Source organism: Phocoena phocoena, chromosome 11, assembly GCF_963924675.1.
Source record: "Phocoena phocoena chromosome 11, mPhoPho1.1, whole genome shotgun sequence".
Lineage (NCBI taxonomy): Eukaryota > Metazoa > Chordata > Mammalia > Artiodactyla > Phocoenidae > Phocoena > Phocoena phocoena.
This window is the reverse complement of record NC_089229.1, coordinates 12370893-12396832: the sequence shown is the minus strand read 5'-3', so window position 1 is coordinate 12396832 and position 25940 is coordinate 12370893. Positions and strand designations below refer to the sequence as shown.

Here is a 25940-nt window from a genome sequence, read left to right as displayed (position 1 = left end):
TGTGGAAGATACAGATTTGTCATTTCTGCCTCCCTTCCTTCCTCTGGTCTCCTCTGCAAACTCCAAATCATCTACACTTTAAGGTATCGTGCCTCAAAAAGGAATCATTATGTTGGGATTCTAGTTCTTTAAAAATGAATAATGTCAAGAAAGTAAATAAAAAGGAATGTTACCATTCCCAGCTGCCCTTATTTCCAGAGAACCAGGCTTTTGCTTCCCAGTTCCAGAGAAAACAGTTGAGCACTTCAGCGTTGTTTTTAAATTCGGTTTGAGAGTCCATGTCAAAACCAAGCTCTGAGGTGACTGCTTTCTTCCCTTGGCCTGGACAGAGCACTGCAGCATCAAAGTAGATCTTTGAGGACAGTGCCGCCAGCCTATTTAATTCTGCTGCATCCTATTTAATTCTTTCCTTTTTTGCCACCAGTGTGGTCACAGGGCTGTGTTTCTTAAAGGTATTCTGGCTGCTTAATGCCTTTCTCACCTCAGAGCAGTTTTGAAATTTAACTGGGAAACAGGAATTCTTGGGAACCAAAATCACGAAGAGCAGAAATCCTGGTTTAATTTTGTGTGTTAGCACCTATCCCACGCCTCCTCTGTACCCATGTCAGTTTTCTGTTTGACACAGGGTATCAAGGAAGGGCCTCGGAGACGTGGATTAGTACGGAAAGAAGTCAGTCCTACCATTGTCATTTGTACACATTAATGAAGTCCTGACGAGGACCTGCTTTTTGTTTGTTCGTTTTCCTTTAAAATCCAAACCTATTGTATTTGTATTTAAAATTTGTACACATTTGTATAATAATCTGTTCCTTGTGGTATTTGGTACTATTAGAGGAAAAACTTTGGATTCAGACCTTCTTGAAATTTTTATATCATTGTTTTATTTTGTTTTTTAAATAAATTCTAGCTGTTTGATCCAAATCCCATTACAGTTGTATAAAGAAATAAAATTTTGTACTTATATTATTAAAAATCACATTTTTAATATTTGTAGTCCAGTGTCAGCTATCTTTTCCCTGTTGCTAACGAAAGTTGCTATGAAATTTTAAACCTGTCTTTCACACTATATCCTACCATAATTTTCTTTAAAAAAAAATCCGTTTGGAATAGAGGTCAAGTTTCTGATCATAGCCATCTTCCTAACAAACATCTTGCTCTGTTTCTAGTAACTTTTACGTTGCGGACTCTCATCTTCTCTCTTGCAAACTGCAAAGCCAGTGGCTCTGATAAGCGTAGCTCTATTCATTGGCAAATGAAATTGTCTGTACACTACATTGTTGGCCTAACTCAAGAAATACCTATGAGTCTTGTATAAGAATCACATCCAAATCTTGTGCTAAACCATGTGTTTCAGTACTGTCCTTACTGAGTGACGTTGGACTGGATAGGTCACTTAATCTTTATGGGCATCTGCAGCCTGATCTGTAAAATAGTGTTAATGTCACTTCCCTGTCTACAAGCCTTGAAGCCAGCCAGCCTGACATGAAGTTTAGTAGTATTGTGAACATTCAATATATGAGATCAGACCCTTCAAAGTAAAAATTTCAATTCAAACACAAGGTTGTTAACAGTCATAAATAGCAAAATACTATGATTGGTTGAAAGGCTCACTTCTTATGGAGAGGCAGCAAAAAAGAGACAGCTATATTACTGAACGACTAGAGTGATTGGCATATTTTATCACACTTAATCCTCCCCAAGGCCTTATGAATATTATCCCCCTTTACAAATGAGGAGACAGATGCAGGAAAGTACTTTTCCTGAGTTTATACAGCTACGTAAATGGCAAAGCCAGAATAAACACACTGGTACAGTTGACCCCAAAGCTGAGGCTCTCTTCAACCCCAGGCCACTTTCAAAGTTAAATTGTGTATGTAATTCATCAGAATCCTTCCCCATTATATGCAGTCCTGAGCAAATGTGATTGTAGGAAAACTGTCAGACCTTTTCATTGTTCAAATGTCCTTTTGTCCTAGCTGGATTTTACTATACAGACCTCACTTTTCTTGTCATCCTGTTGTCTTTAAGCTTTGGAGGCAAAGTATCTTGATTTTTTTGTCTAAAAGTACTTAAAGGATATAATTATGTTACATTTATGCAATATGTCCATTTTAAAGGACTTAAACATTTTTATCCTTAGGAAGGCATTAGATTTTTTTATTTTTAACATCTTTATTGGAGTATAATTGCTTTACAATGGTGCGTTAGTTTCTGCTTTATAACAAAGGGAATCAGCTATACATATACATATATCCCCATATCTCCTCCCTCTTGCGTCTGGCATTTTGATATTGATATTGCTAAAACACTTAAAAGGAAAAATTAAATTAAAACAGACTTTTTACTAAATGAGTTTGTTCCTGTTAGGAAACACTTTGAACACATAGTTTTAATTAGTGCTGTACTACATTTAATGTTTGCAATTTACATTCCTATCTATTGTATTGACAAAATCCACACACTTCCATTTCTAATATAATAGCTAAATAGCTTTCTGTTTACATAGAGCTATGATTTCATTCCCTGTTTGGGGGTATATGGTTTCTTACCACGAAGGATAAAACATGGCTTTTTTATTCTTGGCAGAAAGCCAAGATCTGCCCATAATCACTTTAATCTGCCTTTTTGCGGTACGCGGGCCTCTCACTGCTGTGGCCTCTCCGGTTGCGGAGCACAGGCTCCGGACGCGCAGGCTCAGCAGCCATGGCTCACGGGCCCAGCCGCTCCGCGGCATGTGGGATCCTCCCGGACCCCCGTGTCCCCTGCATCGGCTGCGCCACCAGGAAAGCCCTGCCCATAATCACTTTAAACCAGAGTGGTGCAAGAAGGCAAGAACTTCTGGTTAAATCACCACCCAACATGAGGATGTTAAAGGTTGTTAATGGAAGAATCCAATGGAAAATCATGCTAAACATATTCCATACAACCAAGCAATATGTTTAAATGAAGAAAAACATGGAAGGTACCTGACATGAAGATCATCTTAAGTGTACATCTCCCCTTATAATCCAAATCCATTACAGAAAGGTAGATTGATTTCGATTTTCATGCGTTAGTCACTGTGCTGCGCAACAGTGAGAGGAGCGGACATAGCATCCCAGCCCTCAAAGAGCATCTAGACTACCGGGGGTATGGGCACGTATTAACAGGTCTCATGAGCATTATTAAAACACTTCAAAGCACAGAAGTACATGACGTCCGTAAAGCTTTTATTGTTGTACGGTAAAGATGTCAGCCCCTATGACTGCTCAGATTAACGGAAGTGATTAAGTTCTAATTCAGGTTTTCTATCGTCCTAAATTTCTGCAATTTACTAGCCTTTCAAATTTAAAATTCACAGATATGCCCAAAAAATACTGAAGCATCCTGCAGTAACCCAAACTACCAAAGCAGTGGTTATTGTATCTTTTGGAGTGCATGTCATTAGAAGCAAAAAAAAATAACCAATAGATCTAATATTGGTATCTAATGAGTAGATGACATAGCTGAAACACAGCACACGAGAAGGTTGAAGATATTAGAATTACAAAGCTGCGAAGAGCCTTTGAGATTCTTAATTCTTAGCTTGGGGTCCACTGCTGCACCTCAGGGACCCCAGAAACTCCCTGAGGTCAAATTGTATCTCTGCCTTTTTTCTTCAGAAAGGCTCCGCTGCTTTCTACACTTTCTCAATGGAGCCAGTGACCTAAAAAAGAAACGTCCTTGACCTAATTCCAGAATCCAGAGAAAATGGAAGCCCGCTGTTTGAATCACACAGTAAATGAATGGCTGAGATGGGTCCCAGGACCCACTCGTGACATCTGTGTGCTTTCTGCCACCCTGGGCTCTAGCCCGTCCCTAGCTGCAATTCACTGAGTTGGCTCTCAGTGTCAAGGTGTCGCAAAACCCTTGGCTCTTCCGTCCTATTTTGAGGTAACGGAATCTGGGCTGCAAAGAGGATACATTTTGCAGCTGGGAGACCTTGATCTCAAATAGGAAGAGTCTTCTCTGGGCAGGGAGACAACAGGCCAGAGAGGCTGTCAAACCCAGCAGTGGGTGTGTAGGCATGGTGAGGTCCTAGAGGCTAAAACTAAGAGCGAGAGCTGGAGTCTCAGCTTGCTGGGTAACCTTACCCAAGTCATTTCCCTGGTCTGAGACTGGGTTTTCTGGGTGTGTAGAGATCAAAGACAACGCCCCTAATCCTTACAAAGACGTGAAGGATGTGGCTTAGACCCAAGCGCCCCAGGCCCGCAGCCGTCCGACGTCGTGCGTGACGTCCACCGACGCCGAGTAAACCGCAGTGAGGTCATCGCCCTCAGCCTCGAGGCGCCGACCCTCCACGTCAGGGGCGGGGCCTGCGGCCGGCTCCAGACTCCCTCCGCCCCGCCCCAGCCGCGCCTCCTCGAGGACCGTCCGGCGCGTCACGTGACGGGTCCGGCGCTGGCGGTTGCTGTCAGCTGATTCCCCGGCTTGGTGGCAGTGGCAGCGGCAGCGGCAGCCGTGGCGATGGACTTTCTCCTGGGGAACCCGTTCAGCTCTCCGGTGGGACAGCGCATCGGTAAGTCCCCGGGGCCCGGCCCAGCCCCAGCGCAGGGTTCCGCGCCCGGCACCGGCCCCCAGGCGCGCCTCCAGGTTCCCAGTTACACACCTGAGGGAAGCAGGGAGAGGAACGAGGCTGGAGTGTCTCTGCGGGACCTGGCCCCGCCCAGCCGCCCGCCTGCTTTGATTGACAAAAGCCGAGATCCACTAAGAAGCCTCGGCTTGTGATGGATACCGACAGCAACCAATAGGTAAAGAGAGAAGGCGGGTCCTGGCGGCCGCGACTCAGCCAATGTGCGACTGCTGGGGTCGCTAATCAAGGGAGAAAGTTTGGGGGGTTAAAGGGACTGCGTGGTTTTGCAGTCCATGGGCCCCTCGAATGTTTCTCTCGTCGCCTCCCCGGCGCACGTCGCGCCGCCTGGGCCCTTGCCGTCTCATTCCTGGCTCACTCGGCGCTGCGGACACGGATACCTGAGAAGGGCTGGAAGTCCATTCTCCAGGACCAGGACACAAGGGCTTGGCGGCTGGGTGGGCGTCTTGCTGGGAGGGGGACAGGGAGCCCTGCCTCCCCCGGGCTGGGGCTAGACGCTGAGGAACCCGCTCCATGAGGAGGCCAGGCCAAAGCTTCAGGACGTGCCGGCCTTGGCCGCCCTCACCAACCGGCATCAGATGGACCGCATGGAGTCGCAGACTCTGAGCTGGAAGTGATCTTAGAAACCACCTGATTCGGTCTCCCTCATTTCTCAGTAGAGGGCATGGCCAAGCCCTGTGGCAGAGACACAGGCTCACTCAGAGCCCAGATCTCCTGAATCTCTCGCCCCCTATTGACGGGAGACTTATTAGTTCTGTGACGTTGCCTCTGTAGGGAGGATTCCTCACCTGTGATTAGGGGATAATAATGATCCCTACCTCCGTGAGGTTGTTGTGTAGGTTAAACTCGTTAATAAATGTAAAGGACTTAGCGCCTGGCACGTGGCCGATGCTATATAAAAGAAAGTGGTAATATTTATTATTGTTACTGAGACACTGCCAAGTGGGGGTCTGGAATTCCTGAAAATGGCTGGACAGTTGGTCTCATAGGCACTCATTTCTGCCCACCAAAGCTGAGAGGACCCACAGGCCATGGCCCAAACCGCTAACACTTCTCCAGGGCAGTCTGGGTGTGCCTCCTTGCATGAAGAAGCCCAGGGCAGTACTGTGAAACTCTCTCCAACTTTTTGACGGTTTTTAGCCTTAAGTTCAAACTGGGAAGATTGGATCTTTTAGACAAGATATTCTTTCCATTCTTACTATCTTGGAAGCCAAACCTCGCTGAAGTCTGTTGACCCAGCTCTGTTGCAATCGCCCCCGTGGCCGTCTGTGGCTCTTCTGAGGTTTTGTAATGAAATGTCTTCAAGAGGAGGCTGTCAGTAGAGAATTTACACACCAGGAAGCTCCTGGATGAGAGAGGGGAAGCTGCACCTCTCAGGGCCACCTCCCTGCCCCACCTACTGCAGACACACACACACACACACACACACACACACATGCACAGGTGAGTCATTGTTTCGGAGCTGAGAAGAGAAGGCAGCTTGTCTCTCATCTGTATTTCTCCAGCTGCAGATACCACTGCTTTCATCACATGCCAAGTCTGAGACTTCCTACCCCTCCCCGCCCAGAAAAATTCTGGCTTTCACAGTCAGCCACATGTGCCTGAGCCTCTCTAGAAAAGCTCATCTGGACTCTGGGCTTTAGATGGTCAAAGAAAACAGTTTCTTTTCTTACCCTGAAAGGTTGCCTGTCTTGGGCAAGAGATAACTCAGTCCAAAGAGTTACTAACCCTTAATACCTTAGAGCACAGAGCAAGTATTACTGCAGGAACAGTCCTTACCCTGGGGCTCTTGTGACCCAGGGCTCTCATCAGAATCCCCTGGAAGAGTTGTTAAAGCATCGAAGGCTGGACCCCATCCCCAGAGTTTGTGACCCTATAGGTCTGAGATGGCCACTGGATTGGAAACCACACATTAAAACCCTCTGTTCTAGCCCATCCCCTTCATTTTATACAGGAGACTGAGGCCCAGAGAGGGGAGGTGGAGACTAGGACTCACCCAAGGACCCCAGTGAAGTGATAGGAAAGCTGAGATGAACTGCCCTGAGCCCCTGATATCTGAACCAAAGCTGAAGAGGCTCTAAAAGTAGGATTAAATGAAGAATGTCTGCCATTTGAGTTAATACCCTCAGTATTCCTTTTTTCTTTTCTTTTCTTTCTTTGATAAAGAGACGGCAACAGCCCTGATTGGCTGTGATTACTATTACTAATGACCTAGTATTAGTTGCTTGCATTTCTGTAAACTGCAGGGGTGAAATAATCTCTTCTCAAGCCTGCCAACTCCATCTCTCTGTTGAGGGTAGAGTCCTGTCCAGTTGGCAGCCCTGAGCGCAGTGGGTCCTGACGGTGTTAATCAGGGGTGAGTGTCTCTCAACTCACAAAGTCCCCAGCCACCCACCTACACCCCTTTGTGTTTGCTGCTCCCTCTGCCTGCTCCCGGTGCATCCTTCAAAGCCCCGGGCATCGTCACCTCCTCCCTGAGGCTTTCCCTGACCCCTTCAGATCCAGCCGTTGCTTTTGTGCCCTCCCATCACCCTAGCTCTGCAGGCTCCCTCACTGTCTGCCTTTGGGCTCTGAGCCTCTGCTCCTTCCTGGGTGGAATGGGGGTTATACCAGCATCCACCTCTCAGGATGGTTGTGAGAGTGAAGTGAGCTGCTCCGTGGACAGGGCCTGTGGCACATTGTCAGTGCTGGGGAAACATCATTGTCATTTTTATTATTTTCACCGTCATCACACTAATAAAGCACTGTCCCATTCTGTTAGTAGTTGTGCATGTGTCTCCCCGGCTAGCCTGGGCTTCCTGAGGGCAGGTGCTGTACCTTACTGATCCAGACCCTTGGCTCTTAGCATGGTGCCTGGCACATAGGAGGAGGAAAGAAAGGAGAAAAGGAAAGTAACAGTTTGTGAGCAAATGCCAGGTGCCACGCTGGTATCATGACCCTGTTGTCGACCCCAAGTTCGTGTGCCCAATGCACAGTGAGGCTAAACCAACCAAACCGTTGGGAGCAGTGAAAGGTTTATTGCAGGGGCTGAGCAATTGTGCTCAAAAGACCCAAACTCCCTGATGGTTTTCTGTGACTTTCCTCTGATTGGTTGGTGGGGAGGTGACACGATGGTGCTCCAGGAATCTCAGACATCAACCTTCTGGTTCCCTCCACTCTGGGGTCTGCTTGTGCAGACCTGAAGTCACCATCCTCCCCCTGGGTGGGACCCCCAGGTCCAGCAGAAGAACTCAGAGATTTGTATCAGATTGTTAAGTAAATCCCTCGAGGAGGAGCTGGGACTATGCTTTGTCGCTGCACCAGTTTTTCTTGACTGCCTTTCCTTTGTTTCTGCCTTCCCTCCCTTCCCTAATTAGTAACTGTTTGAATCTGCACTTTGACACTCGGGGAGATTTAGGAGGCTGAAGCCTTTTTCCCACAAACAAGAAATAAGGAAGGGAGGGAAGGGGGACACGGAAGAGCTTTTGTGCCCGGAAGGACCCCACAGGGTCCCGCTCAGTTTCAAAGCCCCCTCTTCTTTGATATTCGTAAGTCTTGAGGGGAACAGGTGTGGGACGAGAAAGGGAATAGTTTTGGATGGAGAGCTTAATCAGGAATTCGGCAGAGGACGTCGGTTTTAGGGAGACTCAGTTTCAACCCTGCAGGGTTTTGCTATTTTTTCCCATGTCACTAAAGGTAAGTCTGAAGGCAGGTGTCACTTCCCAAGGTTTCACAGCTCAGTAGAGTCTCTGGCTGCAAAGCCGAGGTCCTCTCTCGTACCCTCACCACACTGCCTCTGGCTGATCAACACCTGTTTGGAATATGCAGCATCCCAGCCCTCCAACATACAGTTATTGTTTGACCCACAGACTAGCTTTTCTGATTGCAATGCACTCCTGGACCTGTGCACATTTCCAGGTCACTCACCTGTCCACTAAAGAAAAATTTGCACAACCTAAAAGTTGAGAATTATGTTTTATCTGGAGACCTTACTGACGATTACAGCCTGCGAGGCAGCCTCTCAGGTAGCTCTGAGGGACTGTTCCAAAGAGGTGAGGGAGGAGCCAGGATATACAGGAGTTTTTGCTGGGGGGAAAAAAAAAGGTAGTCAAACATAAAAAGATTACTGCTAATCACAAAAAACAGACATCTCAAGTTAATGATTTTAGCGCTTTCCTCTGTGTGGGAAGATGCAAGAGTCTGGGCTTATTGAAATCAGTCCTTTGACATGCGTCTTCAGTATCTAGCACCAATATCCTGTTCTTCTCCATCCTGAATCCCACTCAGGTGCACCTGTGGTGAGGGGAGGGCGCTACAGTGGCCAGCGGCTTGATGGCCACAGCTGCCTTTGTTTACTGAAATGGCGGGTGACGTTTTTTTGTCCGCACATCCTTATCTATCAGGAGAGCTTCCCGTTTCCCGTGGGCAGCAGCCTGGGGCTGAAAGGATCCCAGATAGCTGAGTACGAGCTGGTGTTGACACAGCCCTCTTCTTCCAAGGATTTAAAAACCCTTCCCAGGTATTCTCTGAGGACAGCCCTTACTGGCTGTGTCTTATAGAGAGACGTCAGAAGGCAACCCAAGAACCCCATATTCCACTTCAGGCTGTCGGCTCACCCCTGGCACTTTGAACTAGAGATGCAGGTGACTCAGGAGAGCAAGCTGCAAACAGCACAGACTATAAACATGGGCAGTGCCTGGGGACCAGCCCCGGGCAACGGGTGCGGAGAGCAAGATGGACCGGGCGGAGAGCCCAGAGCCTAAGACTGAGCCCTGGGCTGGACGGGAGAGGTGAAAGGTCGGGGAGAGCCACGCTTAGTTCCACAAAGGCCAAGCCAGGGCGGCCACCGGAAGGCATCATAGGTAAGAGACCATAGGCATTAGCAGGAAGAGAACACCTCGGGCCCTCGGGGCTGCCATTTTGGGAGTGATGAGTGGAAACCAAACTGGACACTCAAGCAAGGTTGTCAAGGGGACACCAGGCTGGGCGGCAGGAGACCTGGGTCCAGCTTCAGTTCCACTGCTGACTATGTCACACTCCTTCTCCACCGCCTCCCCTACCTGTCACACAGAGGTGCCACCGTCCTCCCTCTGTTTCCCAGAGAATTGAACAACTGAGGGGACAATGAGGACAGGAAGGATTGATGCTGGAGGAAAGAAGCACATGGCTGGGCATTGCAGAGGGGCAATAGAACCGACTGCACAGGCTTAGAGGGCAGAGTGGCCGGTTACCAGAGGAGCTCAGTGCCAGCGCCTTTCACAGTGGGCCTGGCTGCCTTGTTTGCTGGTGAGCTCCCTAACCCTGGAGGTATGAAGGCAGAGGTTGGAGGGGAGGGAGGCTGTAAGGAGGATGCTGCATGGCTGGCAGGGTAGACTAGAGCAGGATTTGCAGACTTTAGAGGGCCAGATAGTAAATATTTTGGATTTTATGGTCCATATGGCCTCTGCTGCAAATGGCTCAACTCTGCCTCAGAGCACGACGGCAGACAGACAATAAGTCAATGAAAGGGCATGACTGTGTTCCAATCAAACTTTATTTACGGACGCTGAAATGTGAGTTTCGTATAATTTTCACGGGTCATGAAATTTGTTCTTTGGATTTTTTTAACCATTTAAAAATGTAAAGACCATCCTTAGCTTGTGGGCCATGCAAAAGCAGACTGCATTTGGCACGTGGGTTCATAGTTTGCTGACCTCTTAGCCAGAGGCAGAATGATTAAGTTCTTTGTTCTTCACACTGGGGTCGCAGAGCACCCCTGTCAGAGATGTTTGAGGATGCTCCAGCCCTGGACCCCCTGAGTCAGAATCTCTACCGCTTCCCACTCTGTGCCGTGGGGAGCCCTTGCATCTTGAAGCTCCAACTCCTTGATCCATAAGTGCTGGCGCCAGGTTAGAACCCAGAATTTCTGTCTTAAGGATAACAGGGACTAATGTCTAGAAAGGGCTTTGTGTCAGCTAGCCGCATGGTACACAGTAAGGCATCCAGGATGTGCTCCTGAGTCAGGCCACGTGGTCTGAGTCCTGGTTTATCCTTCACCTGCTTTGTTACCTGGAGCAAGTTACTTAACCTCTCTGTTCTCCAATTTCCTGTCTAAAATATAAGGATAATAATAGCACGTATCAGTTGGGATTGCTGCATTGCTGTGTTGGGAAATTGTAGTACTGTCACGTTGTGAAGCATTTGGCCCGGTGCCCTCCAGACTGTAATTGTCCATAATTGTTAGCTGTTGTGATTTTTTACCCGGTGTTATCATCATTGCTGGGATGTAGTCTAAGTTGGAGGCAGAGCCCAGGTGCCCACCCAGGGCCCTGGCTCCAGCACAGCCTCTGTCGGTCTTGCTGTCGCTGGGAATGAGCAGTTGCAGGCTGGGTGGCAGCCACAGCCACAGACAGGTCAGGTTTCAGGCTGCGGGGTGGAGCCGGTTCTCACTTGGGAATTAAAGCCTTTGCCTGACCCTACAGGTGGAACTGGTGAATAGGTTTTGTTCCCTCCCTGAGCTCAAAGAAATAAGAGTAAAGTCCTGGAGTTCCGTCCTTCTGGTTTTAGAAAAAAAACAAAAACCCTCAGTGTCTTCTAATTAGCTTGGGACCATCACCCCGTGAGAAGCAAGAGGATTCAGGACAAGTTAACTCTTTACCTTCTTACCAAGGAGGCCTCGGTCTAGGCTAGCACTCTCCAGACTTCTGCCCTTCGTATACCACCTTTATGATATGTGTCTGCCCTTCGTGTACCACCTTTAGTTTTATTTTCAGAGTGTTTTCCTTTTGTTCACTCACTTTTTAAATTTGACCTTATCCTGTGTAATTATATGCTGAAATCATGACTTTGATAAGCTAGTTTGTGTTTTTTCCCTTCTACTCGACATTCAGGTAAATAGGTAACTCTAAAAATGTCTTTACGTTTGCCCACAAGCCCACCTAGCATGTTCCCAGGTGGCACGTTTTGACCGCTGGAACGTCAGCAGTCTGAATAGGGTCAGAGCTTAGACCCTGCATCAGAAGATGTGGGTTCAAGTGCCAGCCCCTCCCCTCCCCAGCCGCATCCCACAGGCAAGTGACAGAACCTCCGCCCCACGGAGGTGGGAAGCTTGACAACTGAGAAAGCACCAAAAAGTGCCACAGAGAGCCAAGCAGCTGTGCAAGACCCATGGGGAGGACCTGGGCTTTGCTCCTGCAGGGGAGGTAGAGAAAGGAAGGAGGGAGCCGGGGAGGAGTGGGGAGGAGCCAGCGAGGCCACACAGGCTGAGACCAGGAGAACTGAAGGACAGGCAGAGGTGTCCCCTGTTCCAGTGGAACTTGTTTGTATTGATGCAGGATAAACCCTTGGGGTGGTTAACTTCATGTATCAACTTGGCCAGGCCATGGTACCCAGATATTTAGCCAAACGTTAATCTAGATGTTTATATGAAGGTATTTTTTAGATGAAATGAACATTTAAGTCAGACTTTGAGAAAAGCAGATGACTGTCCGTAGTGTGTGTGTGTCTCATCCAATCTGTTGAATAGAAGAAAGACTGGCCTCCCAAGAAGAGGGAATTCCGCCAGCAGACGACCTTTGGACTTAAGCTGCATCTGTCCTCTGGGTCTTCAGCCTGCTGGTCTACCCGGCAGATTTTGAACTTGCCAAGCCTCCATAATAGCACAAGCAATTCCTTAAATCTCTTGATAGGTACGTACGTACCCACATACCTACATTTGTCAGTAACATCTTTTACATTCGTGAGTTGGGGGAACAAAAAAGCAATGTCATATACACCTTGGCCAGCCCCTTCACGCCTCTCTACTTTCATGGCCTTGCTCCTTCTTACCTAGATAGTTTTTTAAAAGCCGTCCTTCATCTAACTGAAATTTTCTTCAGTTAGGTACTATAGTTAGTTATATCAACTTTAAAATTGTGGGTTGCCACAGTTATGCCTCTGTAAAGTATTTTAGAGTTCCTCCTGTGGCCTGTGGTTACAAAATGGCAGGGGAGAGGCAGCCAGGGCTTTGAGGAAGGATGGCTCAGCAACTTAGGAGACTGCTGGAACTTTCCATGCCGGGTCTGGAAAGAGCTATTCGTTTGGAAAATAGGCTTCAGGACAGTGCTGGCTGGGGAAAAATGAATGGCTTCTGCATGTATGTGATTTAAACTATTTTATGGGAATGCTTGAAATTTTCACACAGTGATTTTTAGGTTGATATTTTTGTAGTTGGTAACGTTTGTTTTGGTGTTAGCTGTTGTGCTAGGTGGGATACAAAGCACATGAAGTGCATTCTCTCATTTCTTCCTCACATAACGCTGGAAGGTGAGTGCTTTAGTTATCCCTATTTTGCAGGGGAGGAACGAGGGCACAGAGAGGTTAAGGAATTCACTCAGGGACACACAGCTAGTGAGTGCTCCAGTCAGGACTTGCACTGGGATTTGTCTGTGTCCAGATCCCACTCTCCTAACTTTCCCACCTCATTGCTTCCCCTTAGAATTGAAAGGGACCTGGCGGGTTTCCTATAGAGTGAAAATGTCTGGGTTCAGGGTCCATCTAGGATGAGTTTGTTCCTAATGGTTCTTTCTGTATTTCTCCACCCACCACCCCAACCTCCAGCATATTGGTTTCCTCCTCTTGCTAGCCCCCACGTAACAGAGAGCACAGGTGAAGGCACCCTCTGGTGCTGCCTCTGTTATCAGAGAGGAAAAACTTCCCCAGGAGCCACTGGGAAGAAAATTCCACCCACACCTCAGTGGCCAGAACACAGGGCCTCTTCTGGCTGCAAGGGAGGCTAGAAAAGCTAAACAATGTGGGCCAGTGGAGAGTGTCTTTCACAGCAACAAGCTCTGCAGGAGTCAGTTCCATGCAGTAGAGTCGATAAACATCCAATGTAGTCACAGGGTGAGTTAACACAAATACCATATCCCACGTGGGCAGGTGAGTGGGTTCCCACACTGTTTCCAGGAGGACAGCACAGCTGGGCGGTGTCCCAGGCGGATCAGTGGGAACGGTGAAGGCTCTAGAAGTCACTTCCAGAATGGAGTGGTCACAGGAACTGAGGATGGTAACGTGGAGGTCAGATGAAGGAGGCACACGGTGCTTTTTAAAAACATTCGCAGGACTGCTGAGCTGAAGAAAGATTAGGATTTCTGCACAACCGCTATTAAGGGATCAATGAGGCCAAAGGGTGGGAGTACTTCATTTAAATTAAAGTGCTCTAAGGGCTTATGGTCGTGGTGAATATGGCCTCATCCTTCATTCAGTCATTCATCAAACACATCCTGCAGGTTTTTCACAGGCCCGGTCATCCTGTGTGGTGTAGAGAATTCAAGGACTCACAAGCTGTAACCTCCACACTTGAGCTCACAGCCTAATGAGAGAGACATAGAAACAAAGAAGTAAATGCTACAGGGTTATTGTAACACTAAGCAGAGCTTGTGGTTGTGGTGTGCGCAGAGTGCCGTTGGCCCAGCATGGAGGGGAAGGCCCTCTGGGGGTCAGGGCAGGCCCCGCAGGGAGCAGGGAGCAGAAGGCCCAGGCGATGGGAGGAGGAAGCGGGGAGAAGGCCGGTCTGCACGCCGCAGGCTGCCACCAGGCTTCGGGGTACCTCGGCTGCAAGTGACCGAGAGACAGGCGAGCCGGCCCCACGCGCTGGGCTTACTTGGCAAGAAGTCGGAAGGTCGGCAGTTCCAGGATTGGTCTCACAGATCCACGATGTATTGCAACACCCAGGCTTTTTCTTTCTCTGTCCTGAATATGTTGGCTTTGTGTCCTGAGCGTGTCACCTCGGCCCGAGCTCCAGGCGCCGTGCTCCCATGCTGGCTCCCAGAAGAGAGGACAGAAGGAGACCGGGGGGTGGGGGGGGTGGACAAGGCTCTCCCCTCCCCGACAAGGCCCCGCCGACACCCTGTACTCCCCAGGGATCCGGACTGAGTAGCTCACCCACGCCTGGACTGGGCTCTGGCAAAGGGGAGAGGGGTTGCCGCTTTGGGTGGGGAAGAGGAAGGAGCGGCTGGGGGGCAGGCTAGGGGGTGTCTGTGCCTGATTCCCTCTGTCTGGCTTTGAAGACTGGTCTGCCAAGCCATTGGCATCATTGCCTTTCTCCTCCGGCTGCCTTGCTCCCTCCTGACCCTCAGCCTCCCTTGGGCTCCTGGATCTTCCCCGGTCTCAGCACGGCCTTTTCTCCCTCCCTCAGGTCCTTCAGACTGACCCTCAGGCCCCTCGTCTCTGCTCTTCTTCCCGTCATCCCCGAGGTTTCCTCACGGACTCATTCATTCAGCACGTGCTCTTCCTCTAGCGGGCTCGTCCCGCCTCGCCTCCCCCGCCTGGCAGCTTGCGCTGTGTGCTCAGCTCACTCGGCACCTCCTCTCCAGAGCCTTCCCGGTTCCCCTGAGGTGCTGCCCCCGCTCCCGGGTCCCCCAGCGCCCAGCCTGACCTCAGTCACGTCACCTGTCGTTTTGCACTGAACACGCCTGTCCAGCTGTTCTCACTGACCGCTGTAGGGCCTCCCTGAGGGCAGGGATTCTCTTCTCCCTCTTTGCCTCTCTAGCACCTGGCACTGTAGCTGCTCAGAGCGTGTCGTAGGACGGAGAATAGATGGGCGGGAAGAGGGCATCTAGAAGGCAGCTGGGGGGCAGATGGGATAAAGGGGCACTGGGCAAGGGATGGAGGCAGCTGGTGGGTGGGGGGAGCGGAGTCGAGCAAAGGGGTGGGTACTACTTACAGCAGATTCCAAACAGCATATCATTTCGTTCATAAATATTTCAGCGTGTCTTTTAAGGGCATGGAATAGGATTCCCATGTAGAAACCAACAAACAAGCCATAATCACAATATCATTACACACTTTAAAAAAAATTATACAGATGTGTTTTTTGGTTTTTTTTGTTTGTTTGTTTGTTTTGTTTTTGCGGTACGCGGGCCTCTCACTGTTGTGGCCTTTTCCGTTGTGGAGCACAGTCTCCGAACGCACAGGCTCAGCGGCCATGGCTCACGGGCCCAGCCGCTCCGCGGCATGTGGGATCTTCCCGGACCGGGGCACGAACCCGTGTCCCCTGCATCGGCAGGCGGACTCTCAACCACTGCGCCACCAGGGAAGCCCCAGATGTGTTTTTTAAAGCCTGAAAACAGTAAAGACTAGAAGGAAATCTCAGAGGTTCACCATGGTTCCTTTGAGTGACATTAGTAGGTGGCCGTTACACTGGAAAGATGACGTTCCATGAATGTTGACTAAAAACAAAACAGCTGTGGGCACCTTTGCAGGGGTGCCAGTCATGGGAGAAGGATCTCGAAAGAGGGCCCCCATGGGAGCTCTGGGTAGAGCTGACACACCGTGTCACTGCTTTCTTGATCACGGTCAGCTAACTCCCATTCTATCCCTACCCCCCCGGTGGGTGAGCCCTGCCCTAGACCTGGTCATAGTCAAGGTGGGACTAGGGCTGCTATCGGCCTCGACCTTTAAGACAGTTCCTTACTATTTACAAACCATATTTCATTGAATCTAGAAAGAAAAATCTACCAACTGAGCTCTGACAGGTCATCATTTGTAAGAAACATCCCAATATCAGAGAGACTCAAGAGTGGACAAGGGGGGAATTCCCTGGCGGTCCAGTGGTTAGGACTCCGCACTTTCACTGCCGGGGTCCAGGTTCGATCCCTGGTCAGGCGACTAAGATCACGTGAGCCGTGTGGCGTGGCCAAAAAAAAAAGAAGAGTGGACAAGGGAGCTTAGGGTCAGTGAAACATGAGAATGTTTCCCAGGACGGGGTGGGGACGGGTGCTCAACGCTGAACTGGGGTGGCAAGGGGGTCTGGAGGCTCGGCCGCTCCTTCCGCAGACGTTGGCCAAACCTCTACCCTCCTTCCCACCAGAGGGTAGGCCCCGGTGAGACAGAGATGTTCCCGGAACTCAGGGTCCAGCCAAGGCAGGCGGGGGCAGAGCAGAGGGAGAGCACACGGGTCCAGAGGCCCCAGGGCCCGGCTCTGCGTCCCCGTACTCCACTGCCAGGTGTGGGCATCAGCTGTGCCCACACGTGGTGGGGGCTGTAGGGCAGTAACAAGAGGTCCACGCCGCGTCCTGCACAGGCTGACATGCAGCGAAGGCCGGTCATCTGGTCGCTGTTTTCCACAGTGTTAATGCCGCAGTGCGAGATGAGGCCTGGCACGGTTTGCCCAGTTAGAGGTGACACTGCGGGGCCGACACTGGGGTAGGGCCTTAAAAGCCGTCCCCATTGGCTCGTCTGAATCTCAGCCCCTCTACTGTCTCAGTGCCTGCTCTTTTCCATCGGGGCATTTTTGCTGTCTGTAATGTCACTTGTGGCCGCCCACCAGACTGTAGACTTCCCAAGGGCAGGACCTGGTTGGTTTTGCTCTCTGACGTCTCCCAGGGCCTGCGTGACACATGCCGAGTATGTTCGAGAGGCACGTAATCTAGTGGTTAAGGGTACGGATTTGGGAACCAGACCTCTTTGGGTTCAAACCTCTGCTCTGCAACGTACAAGCTGTGTGACCATGGGCAAGCCACTGGCCTCTCTGTGCCCCTCAGCGTACCCATCCTCTGCCTTAGGGGCTGTGGTGAGGGCCGGCAGAGCTGCTGTGAAGTGCAGAGCCCCGTGTTTGGTGTGTGGTGACAGCCCAGCGTGTCAGTGTGGTGGGCCGGTGGGGGGTGGTCTCGTCATCACCTGTGAACCAGTGCCGGCCTGAAGGGGAGCCACGCATCCCAGGCAGAAGCCCCAACGCCTGAAAGAACAAGGTCCGCAAAGGGAGAGAGAACGACACCGTGGGTCGGGGCTGAGCTCAGCCCCAGCTGTCCCTCTCAGCCCCTGAAAAGGTCCGGTTTTTGACCCTCAGGCAGTGGGGGGGTCATGGATGACATTTAGACAGAGAAAAACACTGGTTGGATTTATGTTGGAAGAGGAGAGTGTGGAGGTGACGGTCCAGGTCTGGGTGGGAGACAGTGCCTGAGCCAGGGCCATGGCCGTGATGATGGAGGCGTTGAGCAGCTGGAACCCTCAGCTGGAACCCTGGTGAGTGAACATGCAGGGTGGTGGGGAGAAGGCTCTAGGCTGTTGCCCTCGGGCTGACCTGGCAGGAGGTGGTCAGTGTGACTCACATCCACAGTGCTGACCACGGGTCCCCTGATCGCCGCAGAAATGGCTTCCTGCAAAGCAGGGCTTCCCCAGTGGCCAAGAGGGCAGGCTCGCCAGATACCCAGGGTGCCCCCGAGGATGCGCAGGCTGACACCAGGGCCCTGGAGCTGGAGAGTGTCTGGTGGCCACTCTTTGCTGCTCTCGGTCCAAGTCACAGTCATGGGACTTAGCAGTGACCCGTCGCTGCCCTTTAGCTGACATCATACGTACATTGTCTGGCTGAAGAGTCCCAACACCTGTGAGGGAGGCAGTCAGTCTTCTGCCGGTTTCACAGATGAGGAAACCGAGACTCCGAGGCGCGGATCCTTGCGCGTGGTCTCCGAGTTCAGAGGTGGGGCCAAGCTCATCCCACTCCAAAGCTGTGCCACCGCCCAGCCCAGCTGTCCGGGCACCAGCCCCACGTGGAGAGGACAGAGCAGACAGAAAGACACCCGGTGGACCCCATCTACCGCCCGCCAGCCCCCGACCACAGCAGGTGGTTTGCAGGGCCCAGCTTCCTTAGGAGCTGGGGACAAGGGCAGGGCCTCCGAAGGTACTGCCAACAGCCCAGAGCTGGACAAGTCAGCGGGCTGTCTTTTAGAACTGGTAACCATTGTCAGTGTTTTTATCCCCCCTCTTAAAATAGCCAACTGAGTTACTTTTGTGGTTAAAACCAAAAATAGAACACACATCCCCAGATTCCTGTGGGTTTAAATTTCTGCCCTTAACGGAGCATGCCTGCCCCTTGGACATGTTTATTAAGGAAGTCTTAGGCTTCTCCCAGATCTGAGGGGAGGGGTGGGTACACCTCTCTTCTGGAATTGATCAGATGGCTCTTGTCTCTCTTCTGCCTCTTCCTCCTCTTCCTCTCCACCCCCCCACACCTATTTAGACTGACTGAAGCTCCCCCCTTTCCCCCGACTCCCTCCAAAAAGCTCCATCCTCTTAATGGCTCTGCCCACGACTGGCACTCAGGACTAAGAACTTGGCACCTGTACTCAGGTTAGCATCAGACTCGCGCTCCAGGGGTCCTGATGCATCCACCTTGGTTCCTTGGGACGGCTTGCCTCTTACTCACAAATGTCCCAGCTGCCCCCTTAAGCAGCCCGCTTGCTGTTCCAAAATGATCATAATCCCTTCTGAAGCCCTACCCTTCTCTCCCGCAGGAGAAGGGAGGTGCCCATCGTTTTCAGTGGTCACTGGGAGAGGTCATAGGGGATCCAATGGTGGAACCACTGAGAGGGCTGCTAGTGGAGGAGGGGGCAGATGGCCTGAGGGGTCCAGGCGGATCATTCTGGAAAAGCAGAGCTCCCTGACTCCTGATGGGAGGCGGGGGCAGTGGCATCCACGGCCATCCCCCCTTTCCACTATGTGTGACCTCTCCAGGCCTCAGGTTCCTCATTAGACAAGGGCAATAGTGTACGCCTTATAGGTGTGAGGGTTGAATCACCTTCTTTACATAAACAGCTAACAGCTAACAAATGCTTGGTGTTACCTAGCATCTAACTTGGGAAGTTAAAATATTCCCGTTGTGGAAGGGCCCAGCTGGGGGCAAGGGAGCCTTTGAAGGGGCATGGGAGGGACACAGTCACTTTCAAGCTCCAGAAGGTTCACTCTAGGTCAGCATGGAGGACGCATGGGGGCAGGGAGGCAGGAGGAGCCGGGGCGTGGCTGACGAGGGCGGGGTGGTGGCCCAGCTGGGGCCCTGGCCGAGGGCAGGGCGGGAAGGGAAGGCTGGGATGGAGAGAGCCTCAGGGGCTGGAACTGGCAGGACTCAGGGGCCCCTTAGAGGCGGTCAGGAGTCAGGTTGGCGAATCCCCCAGGCCAGGAAGTCACTGAGACGTGGCTTCTGAAGGAGGAGCAGTTCTGCGTGGTTGACCAGCCACCATCCCCCAGACCCTCCAAAGTAGGGCCCAGCCCCCCGCTCAGGAGGCACTTGTCCAGCTCTCTTTGGTTCTTCGTATGTGGTTCAGTATGTGTGTGAGTCCCAGGGGTGGGAGTGTGGCCCAAAGAAGCCACATCCAGGACATAGTTGTGGGATGAGCGAGTCCATCTTTCACCCATTTAAAGGGCAGCCTTTCTCATCCCCTCTCGCAGCCCTAACCCAGGAGCAAAGCAACCCACCCTGCTGCTGGGTCCATACGTGGATGCCTCAGCTGCCTGGCATGTGTCCTGGGCCACCCTGGCATCCATCCAGCCCACAGGACCCAAGGGGGCCCAGGGTGGAACTGAAGTCAGGCCAGTTTCAAAACCAGGATCATGGAAGCCACCGTTGTAGGGAGCTGACTGTGCCAGCCCAGCCCAGGCTCTGCCCACAGGATGGGGCTGCCTGCCCAGCTGGAAGAGGGCCCTGCCCAGTCACACGGAGTCTGCCCCGTCTATCCTGACGGACCTGGCTCGGAGTGTGGCTTCTCTGGGCACCACAGGGCAGGGACCGTGTCCATCTGTCCACACTGCATCCCCAGTGCCTAGAGCAGGCCTGCCACATCAGTAGCTGTGCGACGGACGCGTGAGGGGCCTCACCCGAGAGCAGGGTGGTGAGAGAGCCTCCCTTGCACCATCGCGTGGAATAAGAGCTCCGTGTGCCCGGTCCATCGGGGCTCCTGGGAGACGCCCACAGAGCTATGCCCGCGGGTGCACTCAGGCCGCAGGTGTTAGGGCTCTGAGCCTGGAGCCGGGCTCTGAAGCCGAAGACACAGCCGTGATGGGGGAACTTGGCTACTGCCCTAAACGCTGATCCAACCGATGGTTAAAAACTCGTGCGTGGGCCTGACAGACCCGCAGGAGTAACGTGCGGGGTGGAATCTTGCCTGACACAAGCAGAGTATGGAGTTGTCTCTGCACAGTCTGCTGGAACTTGGTCTTTTTCTTTTTTTTTTTTTTTTAACGTCTTTATTGGAGTATACTTGCTTTACAGTGTTGTGTTAGTTTCTGCTGTATAACAAAGTGAATCAGCTATATGCATACGTATATCCCCATATCCCCTCCCTCTTGCGTCTCCCTCCCGCCCTCCCTATCCCACCCCTCTAGGTGGTCTACAAAGCACCGAGCTGATCTCCCTGTGCTATGCGGCTGCTTCCCACTAGCCATTTATTTTACATTTGGTAGTGGCTATGTGTCCATGCCACTCTCTCACTTCATCCCAGCTTACCCTTCCCCCCTCTCCGTGTCCTCAAGTCCATTCTCTACGTCTGTGTCTTTATTCCAGTCCTGCCCCTAGGTTCATCAGAACCAATTTTTTTTTTTTTTTTAGATTCCATATATATGTGTTAGCATAAGGTATTTGTTTTTCTCTTTCTGACTTACCTCACTCTGTATGACAGACTCTAGGTCCATCCACCTCACTACAAGTAATTCAATTACCTTTCTTTATATGGCTGAGTAATATTCCATTGTATGTATGTGCCACATCTTCTTTACCCATTCATCTGTCGATGGACACTTAGGTTGCTTCCATGTCCTGGCTATTGTAAACAGTGCTGCAGTGAACACTGTGGTACGTGACTCTTTTTGAATTATGGTTTTCTCAGGGTATATGCCCAGTAGTGGGATTGCTGGGTCATATGGTAGTTCTATTTTTAGTTTTTTAAGGAACCTCCATACTGTTCTCCATAGTGGCTGTATGAATTTACATTCCCACCAACAGTGCAAGAGGGTTCCCTTTTCTCCGCACCGTCTCCAGCGTTTATTGTTTGTAGATATTTTGATGATGGCCATTCTGACTGGTGTGAGGTGATACCTCATTGTAGTTTTGATTTGCATTTCTCTAATGATTAGTGATGTTGAGCATCTCTTCATGTGTTTGTTGGCAATCTGTATATCTTCTTTGGAGAAATGTCTATTTAGGTCTTCTGCCCATTTTTGGATTGGGTTGTTTGTTTTTTTGATATTGAGCTGCATGAGCTGCTTGTATATTTTGGAGATGAATCCTTTGTCAGTTGCTTCATTTGCAAATATTTTCTCCCATTCAGAGGGTTGTCTTTTCATCTTGTTTATGGTTTCCTTTGCTGTGCAAAAGCTTTTACGTTTCATTAGGTCCCATTTGTTTATTTTTGTTTTTATTTCCATTCCTCTAGGAGGTGGGTCTAAAAGGAACTTGCTGTGTTTTATGTCATAGAGTGTTCTGCCTATGTTTTCCTTTTTATAGTGTCTGGCCTTCCACTTAGGTCTTTAATCCATTTTGAGTTTATTTTTGTGTGTGGTATTAGGAAGTGTTCTAATTTCATTCTTTTACTTGTAGCTGTCCAGTTTTCCCAGCTCCACTTATTGAAGAGGCTGTCTCTTCTCCATTGTATACTCTTGCCTCCTTTATCAAAGATAAGGTGACCATATGTGCGTGGGTTTATCTCTGGGCTTTCTATCCTGTTCCATTGATCTATATTTCTGTTTTTGTGCCAGTACCATATTGTCTTGATTACTGTAGCTTTGTAGTATAGTCTGAAGTCAGGGAGCCTGATTCCTCCAGCTCCATTTTTCTTTCTCAAGATTGTTTTGGCTATTCGGGGTCTTTTGTGTTTCCATACAAATTGTGCAATTTTTTGTTCTGGTTCTGTGAAAAATGCCATTGGTAGTTTGATAGGGATTACATTGAATCTGTAGGTTGCTTTGGGCAGTATAGTCATTTTCACAATGTTGATTCTTCCAATCCAAGAACATAGTATATCTCTCCATCTGTTTGTATCATCTTTAGTTTCTTTCATCAGTGTCTTATAGTTTTCTGCATACAGGTCTTTTGTCTCCTTAGGTAGGTTTATGCCTAGGTACTTTATTCTTTTTGTTGCAATGGTAAATGGGAGTGTTTCCTTAATTTCTCTTTCAGATTTTTCATCATTAGTGTATAGGAATGCAGGAGATTTCTGTGCATTAATTTTGTATTCTGCTACGTTACCAAATTCATCGATTAGCTCTAGTAGCTTTCTGGTAGCATCTTTAGGATTCTCTATGTATAGTATTATGTCATCTACAAACAGTGACAGTTTTACTTCTTCTTTTCCAATTTATTCCTTTTATTCCTTTTTCTTCCCTGATTGCTGTGGCTAAAACTTCCAAAACTATGTTGAATAATAGTGGTGAGAGTGGACAACCTAGTCTTGTTCCTAATCTTAGAGGAAGTGGTTTCAGTTTTTCACCATTGAGAACAACATTGGCTGTGGGTTTGTCATATATGGCCTTTATTATGTTGAGATAGTTTCCCTCTATGCCTACTTTCTGGAGGGTTTTTATCATAAATGGGTGTTGAATTTTGTCAAAAGCTTTTTCTGCATCTATTGAGATTATCATATGGTTTTTCTTCTTCAATTTGTTAATGTGGTGTATCACATTGATTGATTTGCATATATTGAAGAATCCTTGCATTCCTGGGATAAACCCCACTTGATCATGGTGTATGATCCTTTTAATGTGCTGTTGGATTCTGTTTGCTAGTATTTTGTTGAGGATTTTTGCATCTATGTTCATCAGTGATATTGGCCTGTAGTTTTCTTTTTTTGTGACATCTTTGTCTGGTTTTTGTCTCAGGGTGATGGTGGCCTCGTAGAACGAGTTTGGGAGTGTTCCTTCTCTGCTATATTTTGGAAGAGTTTGAGAACGAAGCTCTTCTCAAATGTTAGCTCTTTAATAAATGTTTGATACAATTCCCCTGTGAAGCCATCTGGTCCTGGGCTTTTGTTTGTCGGAAGATTTTTAATCACAGTTTCAATTTCAGTGCTTGTGCTTGGTCTGTTTATATTTTCTATTTCTTCCTGGTTCAGTCTCGGAAGGTTGTGCTTTTCTAAGAATGTGTTCATTTCTTGCAGGTTGTCCATTTTATTGGCATATGGTTGCTTGTAGTAATCTCTCATGATCCTTTGTATTTCTTCAGTGTCAGTTGTTACTTCTCCTTTTTCATTTCTAATTCTATTGATTTGAGTCTTACTTTTTTTTCTTGGTGAGTCTGGCCAATGGTTTATCAATTTTGTGTATATTCTCAAAGAACCAGCTTTTAGTTTTATTGATCTTTGCTATTGTTTCCTTCATTTCTTTTTCATTTATTTCTGCTCTGATCTTTATGATTTCTTTCCTTCTGCTAACTTTGGGGTTTTTTTGTTCTTCTTTCTCTAATTGCTCTAGGTGTAAGGTTAGGTTGTTTATTTGAGTTGTTTCTTGAGGTAGAACTGTAGTGCTGTAAATGTCTCTCTTAGAACTGATTTTGCTGCATCCCATAGGTTTTAGGTCGTCATGTTTTCATTGCCATTTGTTTCTAAGTATTTTTTTATTTCCTCTTTGATTTCTTCAGTGATCTATTGGCTGTTTAGTAGCATATTATTTAGCCTCCATGTGTTCGTATTTTTTACAGTTTTCTTCCTGTAATTGATATCTAGTCTCATAGCATTGTGGTCAGAAAAGGTACTTGATACGATTTCAGTTTTTTAAATTTACCAAGGCTTGATTTGTGACCCAAGGTATGCTCTATCCTGGAGAATGTTCCATGAGCACTTGAGAAGAAAGTGTATTCTGTTGTTTTGCATGGAAAGTCCTATAAATATCAGTTAAGTCCGTCTTGTTTAATGTATCATTTAAAGCTTGTGTTTCCTTATTTATTTTCATTTTGGATGAGCTGTCCATTGGTGAAAGTGGGGTGTTAAAGTCCCCTACTATTATTGTGTTCCTGTTGATTTCCCCTTTTATGGCTGTTAGTATTTGCCTTATATATTGAGGTGCTCCTATGTCAGGTGCATAAATATTTACAATTGTTATATCTTCTTCTTCGATTGATCCCTTGATCATTATGTAGTGTCCTTCTTTGTCTCTTGTAATAGTCTTTATTTTAAAGTCTATTTTGTCTGATATGAGAATTGCTACTCCGGCTTTCTTTTGATTTACATTTGCATGGAATATCTTTTTCCATCCCCTCACTCTCAGTCTGTATGTGTCTCTAGGTCTGAAGTGGGTCTCTTGTAGACAGCATATATATGGGTCTTGTTTTGTATCCATTCAGCCAGTCTGTGTGTTTTGATTGGAGCATTTAATCCATTTACGTTTGAGGTAATTGTCGATAGGTATGTTCCTATTACCATTTTCTTAATTGTTTTGGGTTTGTCTTTATAGGTCTTTTCCTTCTCTGTGTTTCCTGCCTGGAGAAGTTCCTTTAGCATTTGTTGTAGAGCTGGTTTGGTGGTGCTGAATTCTCTTAGCTTTCACTTGTCTGTAAAGGTTTTAATTTCTCTGTCGAATCTGAATGAGATCCTTGCTGGGTAGAGTAATCTTGGTTGTAGGTTTTCCCTTTCATCACTTTAAGCGTGTCCTGCCACTCCCTTCTGGCTTGCAGAGTTTCTGCTGAAAGATCAGCTGTTAACCTTATGGGGATTCCCTTGTATGTTATTTGTTGTTTTTCCCTTGATGCTTTTAATATTTTTTTCTTTGTTTTTAATTTTTGATAGTTTGATTAATATGGGTCTTGTGTTTCTCCATGGATTTATCCTGTATGGGGCTCTCTGCGCTTCCTGGGTTTGATTGACCATTTCCTTTCCCATGTTAGGGAAGTTTTCAACTATAATCTCTTCAAATACTTTCTCAGACCCTTTCTTTTTCTCTTCTTCTTCTGGGACCCCTATAATTTGAATGTTGGTGTGTTTAATGTTGTCCCCGAGGTCTCTGAGACTGTCCTCAGTTCTTTTCATTCTTTTTTCTTTATTCTGCTCCCTGGCAGTTATTTCCACCATTTTACCTTCCAGCTCACTTATCCGTTCTTCTGTCTCAGTTATTCTGTCATTGATTCCTTCTAGAGTATTTTTAATTTCAGTAATTGTGGTGTCCATCACTGTTTGTTTGCTCTTTAGTTCTTCTAGATCCTTGTTAAACGTTTCTTGTATTTTCTCCATTCTGTTTCTGAGATTTTGGATCATCTTATGACTATCATTATTGTGAATTCTTTTTCAGGTAGGTTGCATACTTCATCTTCATTTATTTGGTCTTGTAGGTTTTTACCTTGCTCCTTCATCTGTAAAAATTTTTTTGTCGTTTCATTTTTTTTGTTTTTGATGGGTGGTGCTGTATTCCTGTCTTACTGGTTGTTTGGCCTGAGACGTCCAGCACTGGAGTTTGCAGGCAGTTAGATACAGCCGGGTCTTGGTGCTGAGATGAGGACCTCTGGGACGCCTCACTCCGATTGATATTCCCTGGGGTCTGAGGTTCTCTGTTAGTCCAGCGGTTTGGACTTGGAGCTCCCACCACAGGAGCTCGGGCCCAACCTCCGGCCTGGGAACCAAGATCCCGCAAGCCGGTCACT

General features: G+C 48.5%; 1 protein-coding gene across 1 annotated transcript in view; it reads left to right on the top strand.

The window, feature by feature from the left end:
• Positions 1-4420: 4420 nt before the first annotated feature.
• Positions 4421-25940, top strand: part of TOM1 (target of myb1 membrane trafficking protein) — a 46422-nt gene continuing 24902 nt past the window's right edge. The window contains exon 1 of the mRNA XM_065888330.1: positions 4421-4537. Coding sequence (XP_065744402.1) covers positions 4486-4537 — 52 coding nt within the window. The 5' untranslated portion in view covers positions 4421-4485. The remainder of the gene's footprint in view (positions 4538-25940) is intronic.